Consider the following 22,224-nt stretch of genomic DNA (forward strand, 5'->3'; position numbering starts at 1 on the left):
AGCAACAGAACCGGGTCGCGGACGAACCGAGCTGCCGCCATGGAGCTGAGGGTTGGGAACCGGTACCGGCTGGGCCGGAAGATCGGGAGCGGCTCCTTCGGGGACATCTACCTGGGTGAGGAGGGTGGCTCACCGGGGACGTGCTTGGGGGATCTCTGGAGACCGTCGGGGGCTGGGCCGGGGTGGGCGCTGGTCGCCCTCCTGCCCGTTCTTACCGCCGGTCGGGATGAGCTGGGAGCAACTCCCGGAAGCTCGTTTCACCCTCGCAAGAGCTCGGGTTACGCTGGTGTCTTAAGAAATGTCCTTTGATATATGGTGGCTTGCTACAGCACAGAAGTAGCAATTCAATATTTCCCTGACGTCGTGTCTTAATTTAGGGAGCGCAGAAATCGGGACTTCTGGATTATTTGTTTGTCTCTTCACGTTGTTGTCTTGTGACCTTGGACACCATTATTTGTCTCATCTGTAAAATGGGGCTATGAGTTTAAAATCTTTGGTCTTTAAAAAACGTTCAGAAAAAGATTTGGGGAAAGAAACACAAGCATCAGCATTAAATATGACTGCAGCGGGCTAGGAAAAACTGCTGTCACAGAGATGCTTGTTTCTCTGGCAAGGCCTAAAAAATTTAAATGGTAAGGATGACTAAGTTGAGGTTAAAAAAAAAAAAAAAAAAAAAAAAAAACTCAAATCCTTCAAAGAATCAGCAGTTCAGCTATCCTGTTGCTTGAATGTTACCCTTATGTCTTAATGCATGTATCTTATTTTGCTGTAATGATTTCTACATGATTTTAAAGTTTGCAGTATTAGTGCTGTGTTTCCATTCCCATTTATGCAGTTCTCTGTCGCGATGGTTCACTGGTATGACAATCGGTGGCGGATTCAAGTTCTAAAAAGAAATATAGTTAAAATTGTTGATACACCTTAAAGTGTAAGAAATGGGTTAAACCCAGAGAAATACATTTCTTTATGCTACCATATAGAAACAAGTATTTTGCATTTGAAAATTGTGGTAACTTAGGAAAGCAAGTAAAGAGAACTGGAGGGGAGGACCTTGCAGGTGCTGAGGTAGGTTAAATTCGCATGTCTGGAGAGTGAAAACATCACCACCTAATATATGTGGTATGTTTGGCAGTGCACACAGTATACAAATGCGTTTTTTTTCCTAGACAACAATGCTTTGTGTCACAGTGTACATTTGGTATTCTGAAATAATTTGCTAGCTAAAACTGCTTGTTTACAGGTAACGATACACCGGTTATCTACAATACAGATCATGTGCTTGATGAAAAATCCATGTTTCTAGCCAAAGGCAAAGAATGTGATTCTTCCTCTCTGTAATGCTTGCATAAAAGACTGAAGAGTATTGTGAGAAAGACGGTGGTAACATTAATGCAAAATCTTCATTAGCTACCACTGGTGTTTTCAGACAGCAATTAAAATTTGAAAAATCTTACGATGATTTGAGATATTCCTACAGAACCATTTGACTGCTATAAATTAATTCATGTTAGACTATACAGTTAAAGAGCAGGTAAAATAAACATATTTGTACTTTGATTTGTAATCCAAATTAACTGATAAGTAGAAGTCAGGCAACTTGGTTGTTACCTTCCCACATATGGAAGCTAGCATGGAAGTAATAGGTATTTTGTCACTTTTGTCTTTACATGTACAGCCTGCACCTGCAAAGTTGCACAGGAGATAGTAGTTCTCTGTTTATTGGTACTACTGCCACGCTGCATTTTGCACAAGAATTCACCATCCTCAAACTTTGTCATCTTTTTACTCTTCAGTAGTCCATGTGGATTTACAATTAGGTCTTCATGCAAACATGATGCTTGCCTCAAATTTTGTCCTGTTCTTTTTATCCTTAAGTAGTCAGTATGGGTTTATAATTAGGTCTTCCTGCAAATGGGATGCTTGAGCCAGCAGCTAGCAGAGAATTGTACGCCTGGAAGATCCACCTAATGGCATGGGTGTCTTTTTCCAGGGGAAAATACTATCTCAAGTACTTAAGTGTTGCAGCACTTTGTAGAGGCCCATTTGGTTTGCCTACCAATATATGGTAAAACAGAGGCTTTCAAAATCTATGCTTTTTATGGTAAAGAAATGTGTCTGGAAAAAAAAAATCTCAATTGTTTGGATTATACAGTAAGACATAATTACATAAAAATTATTTCTAAAATTCTGTCAGAGGTCAGTTGTTTTTTTTTTTTAAGTGCAAATGCCTCTCAATGGATTTATAGATTTCCACAGTGTAGATTTCCATCTCAGTTTAGTGCTTTGAAAGGGGAAATTTAATTATTGTTTCCTGTTTTCATTTCCCCGTATTTCTTTAATGCAGCTACAGAGGGTTGAAGACATTCCAGAGAGAAGAGGGGAAGGACCTTCTTTCTTTCTCTTTCAATAAGTTACTTGGAATGTAGAGCCAACAACTTGGTTGTTATTATCATAGTTCTTTCATACTTTTTCATGTTCTCCATCATACCACAAGATACAACTTCTGGAATTTGGAAGGCCCACAGCTTAGCTTACTTAGAATAATAGGGTCTGTAAAATAGCATTTTGAAAGGCAAGACACTAAAGTGAATAAAATACCATGGAGAACTTTACGAAAATAAAAGTTAGGAAATGAGTGTATCTGCATTTTCTTAAGTTACTGTCCAGAGGAAGATTTGAAAAATAGTATGGATTCCCAGATACTCTGAATAGTATAGAAGATGGACAACATACAGAAGAAAAATCAGAGTAAGCGTCTGTTTTGTTGCTCCATCCACAAGGTAAAAAAGACATGAGTCATGAAGGCATTATAGTTGCTGAGTTTTCATGGTTTTTTCATTTCCATGTATTTTCTTAGGGATAAACTTTTAGTTGTAAATGAATTAAAATAATCTTCAAGGCCTTCCTTGTGGCAGAGGATTTTGCAATTACTTACAAATTAGAATTTTGCTATTTAAAGTAAAAGACTTTGACAACTCTAGACTTTTTCTTTTCATTTCCATGAAGTGCCTCTTTTCATTTTACTGCTTACTGCTGCTTTCTCATTACTCATTCTTCTCATAACGCTAATTCTGGCTACTGTTCAAGGGTGTATGCAGAAGTAGAGAGCTGTTTAAGGATCTTAGACCTCCTAGGTGATACAGACTTCTAGGGAAGATCAGATATCATAGGAAATGACCTACTAGGTCAAGACAATGATTTTTCAAGCAGCGGTGAGCAGAACTTCATAGAGATAATACACATATTCATTCTCCTATGGGCAAGTCTTGTCTTAATCAAACACAGATGTCTGCAGCTGTCTGTATAAAAAGTATGCCATTCAGCAGTTTGTGTCAGAAAAGTTTTTTGTGTGTTTGTTTTTAATATTTATGGAGGTGGTCACCCATTAGGGAAAAGCAGGAAAGATCCAGAGTTCCATAGTTAAAAATCAAGATATTTGTTTGTTGGCGGTGGGGGGTGGGAGTGTGTTAGTGACACAGGACAGTGTCTTTTTCCTTGCAACATTTATCTGTCCTTTCAAATTTCTAGATTGATGTGAACCATAACTCACTTAAAGTTCACCAAAATAATATATTAATAAGATATGAAAACCTTGGGTTACGGAGTTTCTAGTTGCTACTACTGTGCGGTGACCTTAATAGAAATCAGGAGTTTGGTGGAGTCATAGAAGGTAGATGGATAATGTTGACTACAGCAGGGGAAAATTAGTTTTCTTTGTCTCCCAGACGTGCTGTGATTATTATACCTACAGTGTGTTTCAGATGCTTTGTTTCCTTAGGGTGCATGGTGAAATGCCTAGTAAATATTGTCTGTGATGTTTTCTCAGAACAGCTCTTTGTACCAGCAACGCCAATTTAATAGACGTGTGAACACACAAAAAAACATTTTCTTGATGTAAAAAAGAACAGATAGCCTTGCATAAACTCAAAGATAATTCCATGCTCCATCAGGTATTATCCAGTGAAGAGCTTGATGAAATAGCTGAAACTAGACAAAGTAGAAATCTGAATTTCAAGGCTGTGTTTAATAAAAATAACAAAAAAAAAAAAAAAAAAAAAAGGAAAGAAACCTATACATTTTATTTTTTGTCTTACAAAGGTGCCAAAAATGCATTTTCTGTAAGCATATTTTCTGTTTATTGAATGGTAGGAAAAAACTGTCTCAAGAAGCTTGTATGATCACCTTTTACACTAAGGCTGTGGTGTTGTCTGCTTGGAAGACAAGGTATCCCGTAACACTGTATCTCGGGGAGCCTTCTTTCACATGGTATCAAGAATTTGACTTGAACTGACAGTAACGCATGGATACTCCTTCATATCCTTTGCTTCCTCAGAAACTAATGGAAAATGTCAACAACATGTGGGAAAGATTTCAGTGGGAACCTTTATTACTTAAAATAGTAAGTAGGTTACAGGTATCTTTCATATCCAGCAAGTATTCAAGAGCTCATAACATAGTTTCAGTTTTAAATAAGCTTGCCTTGATCTTTAGGTAACAGATCTGCTGGTATTACCCTAATTAACTTTGCTGATGGCAAACAAGAAATAAAACAGCTGTGGCATAAGGCTGAATATTTGCTTATAATTTAAATGTCGCTTTAAAGGCAGAAAGGGAGGCAAAGAGAAATGCTTGGTTAATACAGAGCTTCAGTTTTATGGAACTTAATTACGTGAAGTTCTATTGAGTGTAATCATAAATGAATCCGAAAATGGACAGAATACTGAGGTAACATAGTCGAATGATAGCATGAAGATATGGATATTCATAAGAGTAATTGCCAGCTGCAAGACTGTGGGAAGATTTCAGCATCAGGTGACATGCCAGTGGAACAATAGAGGAGATTCAATGCATATAACTGAAATGTTGTGCCAATTTGTGGCGTGAGGCGTTGGCATGTCTTTATAGTCACAAGGTTATAAAGCAGTGAAGTAGTTCTGTAATCTCAAGAACAAGATTTTGCAGTTATAGTTCTGTGAATAAATAACACTCTGAGGGCTATTTTATTCCTAGGTAGTCTCCCTCACAGTTAGATTAAATATTAATTAAGGTGTCAGAATACACCTGGAGTATGTTGAGATTTAGGAAAGTTGTAGGCTCTGTTTCCAAGACATAAGAGCAGATCTGAATTATTAGCATTTCTTAAGTTGGTGGGCATATGTGCTATGCCTACAAACACTCCTTTTAATAAGCGCCTCCACCACAAACCGGAAGTAAAATGACTCCCCTCAGAACATGCATCCTTTTTTTTTTTTTGGTATGAGATGGCAGCCTTTGTCTTCCTGAGCTAATTTATTTAATATTTTTCTCTTAAACTGCTAGTCTGTTGGAGGGAATTTGTAAGACTTCAGGAGAACTTTCAGATAACCACAGCTCCACAGCTGAAAGTACTTAAACTCTGGATCTTTGCCATTGAGAATAAACTTGTCAATATTTGTTTTCAGTCTTGATAAAGGAAATGCATCTTAACAATGTCTTGGCCAATGTTTTATTTTTTTCCCGTTTTAGGAACTGATATTGCTGCTGGAGAGGAGGTTGCAATTAAGTTGGAATGTGTGAAAACCAAACATCCTCAGCTCCACATTGAGAGTAAAATCTACAAAATGATGCAGGGTGGAGGTAGGCAAACTTTCCTTCCTCAGAGATTGAGTTGTTTGTTTTTATTTTTGTCTTTGATATATCTGCTACCTGCAAGTAAATAATGGTTGAGAACATTTTTAGCAGACGAGGAGGTGGGAAGGGTGGCAGGGTAGGTGAAGAGCAGTACTGCATAGTAGGGTTTAGACTGATTTGGTTAATAATAGTAGCACAATTCTAAACTTAGTAAATTCAGGATATTATTTGTTTCATATGCTGGCATTCTTTCTTCTGAGGTAAAAGTATTTTCTTGCTATAAAAATTCCAAGACATAATGGCATTAGTAATAGAGAACAGGACCGAAGTAACTTCATAACTACTGCACGGTGTTACAACTGGGATAACTTACTCATGTTTTTGGAATTCTGCAAATGTAGGATTCTCATTACAGTCTCTGTATAACCTGAATACCCTTCATAGAGTAAAATAATTCCTGTATGGGCTTGCTAAGGCTATGATGGTTCCTTCTGTGGATGAACACTGCAAAGGCAGATGGCAGAAGGTTAAGTAACTGCCAAATAAGGGTTTCTCTCTGAAGGGAATTTAGGAAAAAATAATTCATATTAAATAAATGTAACATGGGTTAATTACAATCTAGGTGATTATATACCAGATTTAAGGTCCATTTCAGTCCAAACCATCTTACAATTCTATAAATGATTGTATACCACTTCACTTCCAAAATGCATAAAATTAAACTCAAAGTAATGGTATTTGAATTTCTGAACGATATTTTCTACAATTCAAGGTTTAATTCAGAGTATATGATCAATTTCTACAGTTTTACGTGAAATAATTTTCCTGAGTTTCTCCGTAAAGTGGAGCTGACTTTAATTTTCCATCTAGAAATACAGCAGTCTAAGATATGTCATTAACAATACTGCTTTGGTAGGGATTCACCAGCAGCAAATGTAATGGAACTGGAGGGAATGCATGAATATGAAGCAAGGATGAAATTTCATTCTAAATTGTAACAGAAAAGAGGTATTTTACATTGATCTTGTAGGCTTTGAAACTAAGAATTTGATTTCCAAAACTTTCTTTAGCAATAACATGTACTGGTTTGTCAATGTCTTTATTTTCAGGCTTCCAATTTATTCCTAACTGCCATCTTGAAGAGTACTGTTTACACATGTAAAGTGTTTAAGGTTGAAATCCAGCAAAACCACTATCTTCTTTCAAGATGTATTCTTAGCACAAATCCTGGGAGGTTACAGGAAAGAAGAAAAAGGCTGTTTTTAGATCTCTAGTTATAATTATGTATTGGTTCAGCTATAAAGTCATGAAACTTTTCAGAACTGCTGAAGATAGCATAAGGTACATAGGTACATCTTTGCTGTAAATACAAGCATTGACAATAATGTTTATGATGCCTAGAATTCATCTTTATGAGCTTTGGAGATCTGCGTATATGAACTCTATAAATCAAATTATTATACTGAATAAACTGTTTTCTTTGTTCCAGTGGGTATTCCCACAATTAAGTGGTGTGGAGCTGAAGGGGACTACAATGTCATGGTGATGGAGCTGCTGGGGCCGAGTCTGGAGGATCTCTTCAATTTTTGTTCAAGGAAATTTAGTCTCAAGACAGTCTTGTTACTTGCTGACCAAATGGTAGGAAACAATTCTTTTGTTCTTGGCAGTGAAATACGTTGGGCATATTAAAATTTTTAGAGTGACCATATCCAACTGTATTTTACTTCTTTAATTTAGAGGCAATTAGGATGTATAATTACAAGAAGAAAAAAAATATGTTTAGAGTTTTTTCTTCTAAATATGAAGTGTCACATCAAAAGTAATGGCAAAGATTTAATTTGATTTAAAAACTGGATCTGAGCTGTTTGCAAAGCAGCACTGCTTAAATACAAAGAAATTCCCCTAAGGAAGTTTTTAAAACCAAATCTAAAATAGACACTAATCTAAATCTAAGAAAGAGCTAGAGAGAAGGTTTACCTACTGTCTTCTAAATTATACTTTCTGTAATGTCCTTATATTTTTCATTAAAAAATTCTTTACCTGTTTTATCACAAAGACAGTGTGGGTAGTGTTTTTCTAAGAGAAAAAGTGTATGGCTGATCTCTTCGTTGTTTCTCATCCTCTGTATTTAGATTAGTCGAATTGAGTATATTCACTCTAAGAATTTCATCCACCGAGATGTGAAACCAGATAACTTCTTAATGGGCCTGGGGAAGAAAGGAAATCTTGTCTACATAATAGACTTTGGATTAGCAAAGAAGTATCGAGATGCTCGAACTCACCAACATATTCCATATCGTGAAAATAAAAACTTAACAGGAACTGCTCGTTATGCATCCATCAACACTCATCTTGGAATTGGTGAGCTGGGGAAAAGCAATAAGTAGAAACTTAAAAAGTGTAGAAGGGTGATGCACATGCTTTTAGTGTGACTGGATGTTGCTTTATGGAGGCATAGAGGACAGTCCCTATCTCTGGCAATAACAGTGCAGTGTGCTTGGGCTCATAACTGTTGGTGGGGTGGGATTTAGTTGGTTTGCAATTCTAAGGAATTAACACATTTTTTAATAACTGCAAGGATAATAGGCTTTTTCTAATGCTGGATGAATTTAACATAAACATAGTAATTTTCATCTACCTATTGTGTTTCTAAGGATTTTTATGACACGTTGCAGACTTGTGTTTTTCCACTAGATAATGAAACCTAATGAGTCCACTTTTTTATGCTGTTGTAGAGCAATCTCGCAGAGATGACTTGGAGTCCTTGGGCTATGTACTGATGTATTTTAACCTGGGCTCCCTCCCCTGGCAGGGACTGAAAGCAGCAACAAAGAGGCAGAAATATGAGCGTATCAGTGAAAAGAAAATGTCTACACCCATTGAGGTTTTGTGTAAAGGATATCCTTGTAAGTTACTCTTTCATGGCACTAGGCCCACGTGTTCATTTTTTAGTGGTATTTCTTTTTTATTTACACTATGTAGTTCGAAGGGTAGCGTGGTATGTGTGATCTGCACCATATTGTGTGTACGTGCATATGTGCTGGCTAGATAATTCCAACAGTCAAATAACTTTTTGAGAAACTGCACATTTCTTCATATGTGTGGATACTGTGTCTTTGATAAATCAGATTGTATACTGAATTGCAGCTTTTACCTGTTGCTGTTTTGTTTAGGATTTGTCATTCCAGATTCATCCAGTTTGGCCTGTGGATGTCCAGCATCTGTGAATGGCATAAGAAACCCTCCTGTATCTTAGCATCATCCCTCAAAACTGTTCTGTTTCTCTATTTAGTATTTACACCACACTAATAATTAGGCATTTTTAAGACATACAAAACAATAAATTTGTTCTAAAACTTGTTAATTTTAGTTACCCTCAAAGAGTATTGTTCATATTTCATAAAGAGATCTCTGTTCTTTCCTTGCTCTTGTCTTTGGCAGCTAGGTATGATAATGAGAACTGTAGTTATTGTTAGGGATGTATGAAAGCTCGTTTTCTTCAGTTTGTTTCAAAAGTAATGTCATATATGTTCCTTTACACTCATTTACTCATTAGGAGTTGGACTCGATTATCCTTATGGGTCCCTTCCAACTCAGGGTATTCTATGATTTACTATTTATTTTCTCTGGGGTTAACAGACGGGGAAGACTAGACAACTTTTCTTGTGCTGTTTGCTAGAACTCCGTACTTAACATGAATTATTAATACATTATTTTAGCTGGAAAGACTTGAATTCAAAAGCTGGTAGTTCGAAAATGATTTTTTTTTTTTTCTGGAGCACTGAATTCACAACAGCATTCTGTTTTTGCTGCGTAGCTAGTATTTTGTGTGCCATATTAAAAACAAAGAAAACAAACAAAAACCAGAACAGGTGTTCACACTATTGCAAGCTTAAAATTGTAGCATAACTTAGATGGGAGATTTATATTGGTCCCCATTCTTCACCCTTCCTGCCCCTTGTTTTTATGAGGTAGCAGACACACATCTTCACGTAACATAACAAGGAAGAGATGCTATTCGATGTCCTAAAATAAATTTAATTTAAATATAGGCAGAGCTAAAAAGGCAAATAAACCTATTCTCTTTTGCTCAAATGTAGTTTTAAACCTGTTTTTACTCTCACTTCACCCCTCCGCCTTTATTTTTCAGTCCTCTCCGCTGTTGACAAATGGGGTCTTTACCTAATCTGTGATAGACAAATAATTTCCTTTTCAGGCCATACTTGATCCCAACACTTGGGATATAGTGTTGCCTTCAGTAGATGCCTAGTATTAGATGCCTAGGTCAGTATTGTTTTCCTTATGTTTAGATTTTTTTGCTTTTTGTATGGGTCAGATTTATAAATAGTAAATGTGAAGCTGAAAGAAAATATGGCTTTCTTGTATTACAGCTGAATTTGCCACATACTTGAATTTTTGCCGTTCTCTGCGTTTTGATGACAAACCAGACTACTCCTATCTAAGGCAATTATTCAGAAACCTCTTTCACCGACAAGGGTTCTCCTATGACTATGTGTTTGACTGGAACATGCTGAAATTTGTGAGTAGTTGGTGTAGCATTCTAAAACAATTTCTGTAATGATTTTCTTTTTTACTGCATTGTCAGATTTGAAGTCTTAACTGATACTGTAAGAGTGGTTTGCCCCAGAAAATTTGTTGTCTAAAAAATAAATTTAAAAAAATCGGGAAAAGCAAGAGGCAAGGGAGCCATTAGATTGAGGTTTAATGACAAAGTTGCAGTTAAGAGTGTTAAAAATGTATAAGACTTCTGAGATAACCTCATTCAAGGCAGTTGCCATGTTACCTCACTCTCATTCTCATCCTATCTTGGTCTTCAGCACAGGTCCCTTGCAACTGTTTAGATGTCTAGATGCCATAACCATATGTGTATACATTATGTGTACATTTTGAAGACTATCCCAACAGTTGTATGAACTGAATATATGATAGTTCTTGAGAAAATTTACCAAAAATGTAATACCATAACAAATTTCAATTTATGGGTTGTCTAGTTCTTTATTTTCCACACTTATCCAAATACATAGTTGTAAGCTTAATAGTCCCTGAAGTTGTTCACTAGTCCTGACCCGTAGGGTGCAAGCAGAGCGACTGAAGATGCTGAACGTGAAAGGAGAGAACGAGAGGAAAGATTGAGACATACACGAAATCCAGCTGTTCGTGGACTACCCTCCACTGCTTCTGGCAGGCTGAGGGGAACGCAAGATGTAGCTCCTCCTACTCCTCTTACCCCAGCTTCACATGCTGGTAAGTAAGCAGATACTTGGGCAGATGTACTTTGCAGACTACTCTAATTTGTAGTTAGTTCCTGGTCACTGGAATTTGAAATTAGAATTAGGATACCTGAGTGGTATTTGTCTCTCTATTTGGGTTTCATTTTTTTTGCTTGTCTGATCATGTTAGTTTTTTCCCCCCATTTACTTCGCAGTAGATTGAAAGTAACTGTATATATTCATTACATGCCAATTGCTACTTAGAGATAACTGAGGAGGATGAAAGCCTTAATTTCTGCGGTTTGATGTTGACGTTACATGGACGAACAAGAGTGTAATTTTTCCAGTGACGGCATTTTAATCCCATTTCTTATTAGGAAAATTCTAATGTAATTTTTCTCACAGCCAACACTTCTCCTCGACCAGTGTCTGGTATGGAACGAGAAAGGAAAGTGAGTATGAGATTGCATCGTGGTGCCCCAGTCAATGTTTCATCATCTGACTTAACAGGCCGACAAGATACTTCTCGCATGTCAACTTCGCAGGTAAGAAAGATTTTTATGTAATGGAAAAATAATGGTGATTTGATAACGTTAATTTGCCAAAAGAACATACCAGCCAGTTGATGTTATTTCATATTGATTTTATAGTTGACTGAAATAAATACTTGAAATTTTACCTGAATGTTTGTGATGTTGCTGCAGAATATTGTAATTTTTTTTTAACCTCAGCAGCGATAAGTTTAACATTCTCAAAGCAGTATGGAGTCAGTGGTTTATGAAATCATGCAAAAAATAGAGATAAAGAATTTTTACCTAAAATTACAGTTCCTTTGATCATTGAATATCATATATCAGTTTTCACTTAAGAAGCAGAGCAAGTTGGAGGCAGTTGTGAGAGTCATGTTTTCAAATGAGTAGCGCAGAGAATATTGGTGCAGAATAGACAAGAAATAGTTGGTAAAGAACAGGAAAGAGCAGAAGTCAAGAAATGTAGTGCACTACTGTAATTCTGAGCAGAAAAGAAGCCACATGCATAGACGATTGAGAGGTCACACACAGTAGGCTCAGTTGAAGAGGATGACAGGAGGATGAATAAATGATACAGTGTTTCATAGCCGTTGTCTGCACTGAAGTCATTCTCTTTGGTCATGGTGACTTGGCAAAGAGATTTTAAGATCTTGTTTTTAGGATTGGAAAATTATGTTTAAATGTATTTTAGCTCTTCATGCTACAGCTGAGACATTCATTCTTCAGGGTATTAACACAGACTTGTCCTAAATAGTGGGTAGCCTAGCTTTGAACAGCTTACCTTCGGTCTTACCTGCATCACACTGATATACTGCAACAGCACTGGGAGAGCAGTGTGTTAGGAGGACTGGCGCAGTTGCCTACAGTTTTTTTCCTTCATGCCTCAGCACTATGCTGAAGATCTAACTGCATAATTCTTGCTGTGGACTGGTTATTCCTTGTTGACAGAGAGTATTGATAAAAATGAATACAGTTTCTTTTGGCTTCATCATTTCATTGTCAGAATTAATTATTTTGGATAATACATGTTCTTATGTATAGTTTTAGTGCTAGCGAGGGCACTCTTTTGGATGGAGGTGAGATAGTAAGTGAAGACTGAGGGTTGATTTGGTGTATGGATGCTACCTTCTGGCCTGCAGTATAAATCAAAAAGAGGTCAGTGAAAGGATGATGGAATGAGATACAATACAAATCTGGAGCTGAGTGACTTCATTCTCTTTCTCAGAATAAAATGAAAACATGAGATAGGTTGTATTTGCAAAAACAATGCAAAGATGATAATTACCGGTGTCAGAGAGGTGTTTTTTTTTAACCAGTTTCAAAGCGCTTTTAAGAAAGAAGGGAATTTACTTCCCTGAACTGTGTTATAGCAGGAATAGAAAGAGCCTAACAGCTGAATGAGAAGTTGGAAACAGTGTAAAAACTATTTCAGTGCTTTGTAGGCATATCCGCATCAAAGAGGTCCAAGTGTAGAAGGTGCCACGTATCCCTTTAGAAATGGTCCTGGTAGGAGATTAGATTTGGTTAGTCTGAACTTGTCTTAAATTCTTTTGTTTTATTAATGACTTGTGTACGTGACATTTTTTTCTGAATGTTGTAAAGTATGAGAAATACAGAGGGGCTCTCACAGAGCGTACTGTGAGATTGTGTAGAAACATGGGGTTTTTGAGTAATCTTTGAATACACAGATGTATAATTTGTGGTGTGTGTCAACAGTATGGTCTGGCTTTCTTGCACATTTCAGTACCTGCCGTTTAACACTCTGCTCCGTGTATGGAATTTGACTTCTTTACAATTCCAATAATGTACTAGTCAGGAACTTCTCAGGTTAAAATTTATCATTAATCGTTTGTCATCTTCATTTAATTCTTACTGAGGCAGTGAACAGCTGCTGGTCTCCAGTTGTGGTGGCTGAATAACAGTATTCAACAGTAGTATAATTCTGAAAGCTTCCCATGGGCCTCTCAGATTCGGAAGGCAAGAGAGATTTACTTAGATTTTACTTTATAACTCTTACCTGTGAGCTCATCAGAGACAATTTCAGTTTTCATTTTCACAGTTCTCACTCGAGCCATCTGGCCTTCTGTGGACTAAGTTGCAAGTCTACGTAGCTTATGCTCTTACTGTTTTCATAATGTTGAAGTAGTTTTTCCATAGGAGAAAACTATCTTTGCATGTTAACCAGGTTATAAAATAGACTATGGATTTCCCATTGTCTTTATACCTTGTTCTTAGGAAAACCTCAAGTATCTAACTTGGACGTCCTGTTAAGGACAACTTCTTTTTTGAGTAGGTGTAAAGCATGTAGAAAAATATCTATTCCATGTCATATCAGGAAAATAGTAAAGAAACACAACTGTTTGTCCATGCCTGTTCCAATTATATTAGTTTCCTTTCAGAGTCTTTTAAGACTATGTGACCAGTGTCCCTTTTTCAGGAAGTGCTTAGACCATGCTCCTGGCAGAAAACAACTTTTAAACTTCACTATTCAGATCTACAGATGTCTTAGGTTAAGAACTAGGTTTATTAGAGTTGTTATTTATAACTTGATTAATTAGTTTTGTTATGTTATTTGGATGGCTTGGTTTGGTAAAGCATCACTGCATCTATAATCTCCACCTCTCTTCATTCAGAGGAAGAGCTAATGCTTGTTAAACTCTGGCGAATGGAAATTTGCTGACGTTACTCAATCAAGTAGAATTCTTAAAGATGACTCCATGTTTGTATCTATCTTTTTTTCAAACTGAGTTTTGACCAGTTTGTACTGAAACTGAAAACTAAGGCTGGGAATGTAGATAATAGAAACCAAACTTACATTACAGAAAATAGCTCCTTGAGAAGTTTAACACTCATGGAAAAATGGTGATTGGTAAAGATAGCAAAATAGATGTCATACATATTCTCCACCTCCAACGCTTTGACCACATAGTACCTAAATCATTCCAATTGAAAATACTAACACTTTGTAATAATACGTAAGAAGAGTTCATTCAAGTAACAGTTAGTATGTCTCCAAAAGGGTTTATGGAACTTAGTGTTTCTGGTGAAATGACATACATGTAAGTTCTGTGACAGTACTTTCCTGATGATGTGGGAGTGAATGCAGCAGCTGAAAGTCTGCAGGTTTTGAGATGTTTGACAGTGATAAACATTGGTGAGAGTTGGGCAGTCATGTAAATCCTAATCAAATAAAATACATATTAAGGCAAGACTCCAAATCCTAAAGAGCTTCAAGGAGTGAAGCCGATTGGCTACTATGGGCATCAGTCACAGCATTGGTAGCCAGTCAGGGGAGGTGATTGTCCTGCTCTACTCTGTGCTTTTGCAGCCTCACTTCAAATACTGTGTTCAGTTTTGGGCACCACAGTATAATAAGGACATAAAACTATTAGAGAGCCTCCAGAGGAGGTTGACAAAGATGGTGAAGGGTCTAGAGGACAAGACGTATGAGGAGTGGCTGAAGTCACTTGGATTGTTCAGCCTGGAGAAGCAGAGACTGAGGGGAGGCCTCATGGCAGCCTGCAGCTTCCTCACAAGGGAAGCAGAGGGGCAGGCACTGAACTCTGCTCTCTGGTGACAGTGACAGGACCCAAAGGAATGCATGGAGCTGCAACAGGGGAGCTTCAGGCTGGGTTTTTGAGTAGTCCTGTGCAGAGCCTATTGAGTTGGACTCAATAATCCTTGTGGGTCCCTTTCAATTCAGGATGTTCTATGATTCTGTGATATGTGGGAACTATATTGGTGATGAATGATGACTGAGAAGGCTTTGGGTGTAACTTTGGAGAGGTTGGTGTGATGTCACAATGAAACGGAGTAATTTCATCCTTGAATGCATATATAATGCAGTAATGAACAAAATTGGGGAGGTTATTTTATATCATTCATGAGACAGATGCTGTAATATTATGTCCAGTTCAGTTCTCATTACCTTGATCTGCTGAAAAACTGAAAGTAACAGAACAGCTGTAAAAATTGTGCTTGAGAAAACATACTGTACGATACTGGAGTTTCAATTTAGTGTCTTTCAGTTTGAAAGATAAGAGATCATCCTGAGTTAGTTGGGAGTAGTATCTTAGCAACAGCAGTTAGAACAGGAAGCTCAGTTTATATAGAATATATACATAAAGCACCCGTCGCTTAGTATTAAAACCGCTCGTGTTTAAAGTATGATGCAGAGTTCTAAGTGAAGGCAGTTAGCTACTGAAACAACTTCTAAAAGACATACAGGATCTTCTGTCCTCTTTATCTTTGCATCAAAACTGGATTCCTTTTTAGGTGGTGTATTCAGGTCCAAAGTAAGCCTAAATTACTAGTCTCAGTGTAGTGAAGAGTTGTGATCTGGGCTGGACAGAAAGTCATACTAGCTGTTAAAATATTGTTCTACTCTTAAGCTGTATAAATGAATTGTTTGCTAAGTCCTTTATGTAGTCAGTCTATAAACATTAAGAAACACACTGAAGGAAGGCACAAATATTCCAGAAAGCACTACTTTGAAGCAGTTCTGTCAGTCCAGACTGCACAGGCTGCCTCCTGAAAGCATGAATATGCAGTGCTCAACTCAAGAATCTAGTTACAGGTGAGTAGCCTTCATTTCCTTTCACAGAAGGTTCAGTCCTGAAAACAAACAAACAAACAAAAAAGAAAACTACTTCAGTTGGACTGCTCATGGTGTACAGTAAGTTATTTTATTTATTCCTCTTGAATGTGTCGTGTTCAGCCATTTTCAGCACCTGACAGTCAAAGCTGTGCATAATTCCTACTGGTAATAGCCATATCTCTCCTTAGCTGGAAGAAGAGATTGGAGTGCTCCTCAAAGAAATATTTGAGCAAATATCTTTGAAAAGAGAAGCTTTTGGAAAACTATAGCAAACACTGGCATTGAACAACTCAAGTGTTGCGCCCACTGGGAAAAAGCAACGTTCTTCCAATGCCTTTGCATTTTTCATCTCCTCATGAGTGAATCTTTCTACACACATGCGTCTTAATAGGCATCATACTCTGCATTGTTCTTCTGACCCTGTCAGCTTTCTTTGAGAACTAATGATTTTTTCCTTTTATGTATATCTTAATATGATAGAAATGTCGGATAGAAATCTGAAATCAGAGCTCTTCTAAAGATACATTTGCAACTGCCGATTTAGGTTGGATATTTGTAGACATCTTTATATATTGGGGCAGTGGAACCATTACAAATTGCTGTCTTTTCCCCTACCTCAGAATAGCATTCCTTTCGAACACCACGGCAAGTAGCTGCTCGTCTCCTTTCGTTGGAAGGCAGCACTGGGTGAGTGCTTCTCATTAGACACCAAAACTTTGGATGGGGTGGGGAAAAAATCTTTGGAAACATCCAACCTTGCTTCTCCTTACATTATCTCATAGTGGTACTGTGCCTTCCAGTCAGATACGTGAGGTGGCATTGTTTTTCTCTAAAAGAAAAAATAAATGTCCTTCCAAAAGTTGAATTAGTACTGCTATTCCACTTAGACTCTTTAGCAGAACTGACAAAAACAGCGACTTTAAGGGTCCATAAAATCATTCAAGCATCAATAATAAAATAATCAACTCTACATTTTAGATGGTTTACCATTACATCTTTCCAGGGATGTTTATGCAGCTGTGTGTCATCCATTCAAAAACAGATCAGCTTAAGAACTGTAAAAGCAAAATGCTTATATGAAGAATCAGTTAACTATATTACTCAGACAAGGCTCTGCCTTGTCATGGATGAAATGTTCTACCACAGCAGTATCTCATTTTTCACTGTTTTATATTCCTCTCCGTTTCTTAAGAGCTATCATTTTTAAAATACTCAGATACTAATGCGAATTGTTTGACACGTGAGCATCTTAGAGGCAGACAGACTTGGATTTGGGTAATCAGAACTCCTTTCCATTGTTCAGTGTTGTAGAAGTTCCTGCCTTTCTGTGTGCAGCTTTCAGCTTTTTAGTCCATTCTGCTTTTGGCACTAACAGGTTTCATCATAGAAATAACAAGTTTTATCTGGAATCTGAACTTTGATAGCTGAAGGATGCTTTCTTATGTATTTCAAGAGCTTCTTTGCTTTGCTTCTTGCTTTAAAAAAGGTCATGAGATTCTGTTCCTTAGTAAATTCTGTTGTATAACTCCATCTGCCAACCTTACTTCCTATATAAAGCCTAAGCTTGCACTAATCCTGTATCTCTAATTGAAGAATCCTGCTGTTCCTCTTCTGTTTTCTCCTCCTGCTTTGTGTGCTTGGCTGACTGTGCACAAGCTGCTTCTTAAACAGTTTTAACATTAAAAAGGTCAAACTGTAAATTGCAGCTTAACATTTTACAGACCGTATTTGAAAATAAAATTAAAAATAATTTTTAAAGAAAAAAAAAAAGCTTTGCACTGAAAAGCTTGTGTGGGAGAAGTCCAAATTCTAGTCTGCTTAGGATTGTGTCTGCATTTTTTGGCTTTTACTGTATGTGTTACTATTTGTAGCTGTTTACAATTTAAATTGATACTGAAGATTCCGCCATTTAGGCATTTCTTGGTTCTTAAATTGCAGTGATGTGTAAAAGTGATATTGGAATAATATTATGCTGTTACTGAAATAGGTCAAGCTACAAAAATTTGTGCAGTGTCTTTTAACAAAATGTTTCATGATAATTGAAAAGCTATTGAGAGCAATTGGTTTTTACCCTTTGATTGGGACTTTTTTCCCAAGCTTTATTATTCATTTAGTATATTTCTACACATTGGTAGTGTTTTCATATGGTTTGTTCTTTCTTCTATGCATGTTTATGTTCTGTTTACTTTTCTTCAAAACATCTCCTCTGGCTGGAAAGGTGAATTTTCCATGTTAACTTCTAATAAAGGAGGAAAATACAGGGAACTTCATGTAGCTACAGGTGGGTGTGAAACATTATGCAGCTTATTGGATTATAAATTCACTCACTTTTCACAACAAAATATTTCAAAGTACTTTGAGAGCCACTTGTATGTTAACTAGAAGGATTTGTGCTGATGTTTTCTTGTTTTTGGCTTTGGTAGATTCCTGCTCGGGTAACTACCAGTGTTCTTCAGTCCACTGTGCACCGATGAAAATTTATTTTGCCATGGAGGGCAGATAATGCATGGCTGATCTCCTATGCTATCAATGGCTTTACTAGCAAAAATACCCTAAACTAGAGTGGAAACAATACAACTGGAGTTCTCCATGTGACTTAAAAGGCACTTGGAGGAACATGGACAGACTCCAGCAGCTGCCATTACAGGACGCTTTTGCCAGAAACCCAGTGACCTTAAGAGAACCCTGTGGTAACAGGGCTGGAAAAGAAAGATGGTTTACAGAGTTGACCGCCTGTTACTGGATGGCCATTTCAGTTTTCCCTCCACAGGCGGCAGACTTTATCCCCTTTTTATTATTCTACTGTAACTATAAATCTTTTACTTGGTTTAAGAAAGTTTTTGTATCATTTTGCTAAAATTATTGGGTTAATTCTCTGTAAAAATCTCTTGCTTTTCTCTGATTTAAAAATGTAGAATATAAACAGTCCTAAACTAAAGACAATGACTTGAATTTTTTTGTTTAAAATATTTAGTCTGGCAGGGAGCATGTAAATGAATCAAAATCATCTGACTGTATTTAAACTGTTCACTTATTTGTATGGTCTTATTCTGACTGAGAAGTTTTTCTCACAAAATTTTTAAAACTGTTAAAGAGTTTTACTTTACTGTTTGTTGTCTTCGTTCACACTAAACATTTCCATGTAACACAGAGGAATTTTTAATATTAATTCTTTTGCATAAAATTGAACTCAAGACCCTGTAGAGAGTCAAAGTATAGCATAGATGGTAAAAGTTGATTTCTTTTTTTTTTTTTTTTAAAGTATATGAAGAACGAAGTGAAAGACACTGGCATTTAAATGGATTGTTTCAAATACTGGTTTTATTGGTAAAATTTTGTTTCCTGCACTCTGAGGCTGGTTAGCTTGGAGAGTACTGTAAGTGGACAATGCATGTTGCCACAGAGTCTAGTGAATTTGCACATTTCATCCAGCATCTACATGTTCAAAAAAAAAAGAAAAAAAAAGATGATGATGATTCAGGCCTTCTGTTTCATGCCAAGACTCAAGGAATTCTAAAATTAAAAAAAAAAGTGAAAAAGTGTTCTTGTTATGAAATCCAGAAAACTTCAAACTCAGGTGCATACCATATTTAATTCCTAACTGTATTCTACGTGAGTACTTCCAGAATCATTAGCCATTAGCTTAAGAATGAATGACTCACGTTGTCCAAAAGAATGTTGCAGGTGTTGTTAGCAAATGTCCATATGGAATATGGGAAATACTTTATATTTTTTGTTACAGTAAACGGCCTCATAAACTAAAAATAGTTACGTTGTCCATGTAGTAATTGGACCACTATCAGAAACGCTCTTTATGCTAGTATCAAAGAGGTAATGGGAAGTTCTGTGTTGGAAATAAAAGTACATATGCAGAGTTTGCTTGAACAGTTAGTTGTTTTGAGAAATTATTCCTTGCCTAAAAACAAAATTTTAAAGGATTACTGGTCTTAAGAGTTTTATGAAGAGTAATTTTTATTGTTTCAAGGTTTGCAGATTCTTCTTTCCCCAAAGAAAAAAAGTCCACATATTAGATATCAGTCATTTTTCTTTGGATGTCTTTGTGACATTAAGTATTTGCTTGTGTGTACTCTGGATCTGACAGGGGAAACCTGTCTTGGAGATTACAGTGGAAGAGCTTAAGAGTTTAATCCATGGATAAGTTTGCAATAGAGAATTATTTCCTCAGTCACTATAAACTTCAGTATTTTAGGCATGTGCACTACCATTTGAACAGTTTTACACTTCACTGTGCTTTCCTTGTAAATATCTGTGTTTAATAATGTACTGTTAGAGGGACTTACAAAGGCTGCCTCTTTATTCTCTCTGTATCTGGAACATTAGATTGCTGTGCTTAAAAGTTGATTGCAGACTTCTAGAATTGTACTCAGTTGTGGGCAATTTTTGTCCTTCATAATAGTTAAAATCCCATCATGTGGAAAATAGTTGGACTGTCTGTATAAACCTGTGTATTGGAAACCAGTATCTCAGAGCACTTCATTTGTACTACCACTGTATTTGTGTACTTTAACAATTGTGTAAATACATTCATAATGACTTCTATTCTTCTTTGGTGTAACTTACTTACAATGACTCTTTACTTGGTGTAACTTTTGTATTACTCTTTTTGTAATGCGTTTCTGTATGTATAAGGAACATTGTCAATTCCAAACATTTGAAGAAATGATGACAGGATTTAAGTAGTCATGGTTAGATTGCAGCAGCTGGGGTATGCAGGAACAAAGAGAAGACATTAATTGCTTTGCTCACAAAGAGCATGTCTTTTGTCTCTATAAAGGTAAACGTTTTTGGTTGGATATTACTTCTTTTGTGTTTTTTTTTTTGTATTTTTTTTTTTTAATAATAATTTATCAAGTAATACATTGTATTGAGAGGAAGTATGGAAAGAGAATTGCTATTGAGACTTGATCTGTTATAAGAGCTGGAAAAAAGCAATAAGAAATTCTGAGCTCTATATACAAAGCCTTGTATGATAAAATTACCGGCTTTTGGTATGTAATCCTCAAAAGTCTATTCAAAATCTGAGGGCACACATACCTTCAGAATTACTGTTTCTGATTAGTATGCCTTTAAAAGCTGGAAGGATATTTATTCTATCTTCATATTTTTTATTTAAAACTGGCTGTGTGTTTTTATGTGGGAAATTTCACATGTAATGCAGTTGTACTTAATCATAATGGTTAGAAAATCCCTGAATTCTTTGTGTTATAAGTACCTTGAAAACAGTTGAAAATAAGTCCTATGCCTTAACTTTTAAGCTTCTCTTAATGTTACTCATTTCATATATAGAAAATACTAAGCGAAAACAAACAATGCTTCTGTTCTTTTAATAGTGCTGACCCATGTGGTCAGAAATCTAAATTTAATCCAGTTGTGAGGAAGTGTAATCCCCAGTGAACTTAATCTTGCATCAGAGTATCTTCTACACAGAGTAGTTCCTACAATTCACTGGATAAGACAGGTTAATAATAAAACATTTCTGCACTTAAATTTGGGAAAATTCTTGACCAAAAGGTATGGGTAGGATCTAGCCATAAGAAGTATAAACATAATGAACAAATAGGAATGTGGACAAGGGGAAATTTGTGTGTACCGTCCTAAAGCATTAAGCATGTCTACTGTGTCTTTGTCTCCTGTGACCAATTCAAGATACTTGAGGAGGGTGGAGAGGGATTGGTGGAAGTGGAACAGAGAAATCATTTGGTACATTATGGACTACGAAGAAGATGTGTAGTCCCGATTGCATAACCGGACCAAACATTTAGTTTAACTACAGTCCTCATCTTGGTTCAGACCTGCAAGTGTTAAAGGCACAAAGTCAATGCAGTGCCCCTAGTATTTCCCATAATCCTTAAGGAGTCACAGGGTTTTGAGGTCATGCAGGTTTTTTCTTGAAAGACCCCAAACGGATGTATCTCTGTTCCCACTGTAAATTGTATTTTAAGTTTGTCTGACATTGTCAACCAGTTGATTTTATGCATTTTTTTTCAGTAAGACTAAAAAGACTTTTTCTATTTAAGATTTTTAAATATTGAAGTTCAGATGCACTTCTTCATTGGCTTCAGAGTTTTCCACTGAAAACATTTAAACAGCTGAAACAGTGGTAGGCAAAGAGTCAGAAGGGCAAGAGCTATCCTCATTTCTTAAAGTTCTGAAGCATTCATCTAGGACTTATGAGGAACTTGCCAGACAGAATGTTGCTGAGATGATGAAGCAGGTATTGAGATTGGTCCAAGAA

General features: G+C 36.6%; 1 protein-coding gene across 5 annotated transcripts in view; it reads left to right on the forward strand.

Moving 5' to 3' along the window:
- Positions 1–21,154, forward strand: part of CSNK1D (casein kinase 1 delta) — a 21,343-nt gene extending 189 nt beyond the window's left edge. Inside the window, exons 1-11 of one of the 5 annotated variants that reach the window (XR_014618975.1) lie at positions 1–115; positions 5,506–5,616; positions 7,100–7,248; positions 7,743–7,971; positions 8,346–8,516; positions 10,002–10,150; positions 10,704–10,875; positions 11,247–11,386; positions 16,589–16,655; positions 18,187–18,249; positions 18,392–21,154. The exon at positions 1–115 is cut by the window's left edge and continues 189 nt beyond it. Coding sequence is in view for 4 of the 5 variants with exons in the window: in XM_084298336.1 (XP_084154462.1) it covers positions 40–115; positions 5,506–5,616; positions 7,100–7,248; positions 7,743–7,971; positions 8,346–8,516; positions 10,002–10,150; positions 10,704–10,875; positions 11,247–11,386; positions 18,392–18,442 (1,248 nt within the window). In the remaining variant the exon portion in view is untranslated. Of the gene's footprint in view, positions 116–4,149; positions 4,400–5,505; positions 5,617–7,099; positions 7,249–7,742; positions 7,972–8,345; positions 8,517–10,001; positions 10,151–10,703; positions 10,876–11,246; positions 11,387–16,588; positions 16,656–18,186 lie in introns of all 5 variants that reach the window. The other 4 variants (XM_084298339.1, XM_084298338.1, XM_084298337.1 and 1 more) reach the window with 4 other exon arrangements.
- The last annotated feature ends 1,070 nt before the right edge of the window (positions 21,155–22,224 follow it).

This window comes from Netta rufina, assembly GCF_964035555.1.
Source record: "Netta rufina genome assembly, chromosome: 19".
NCBI lineage: Eukaryota > Metazoa > Chordata > Aves > Anseriformes > Anatidae > Netta > Netta rufina.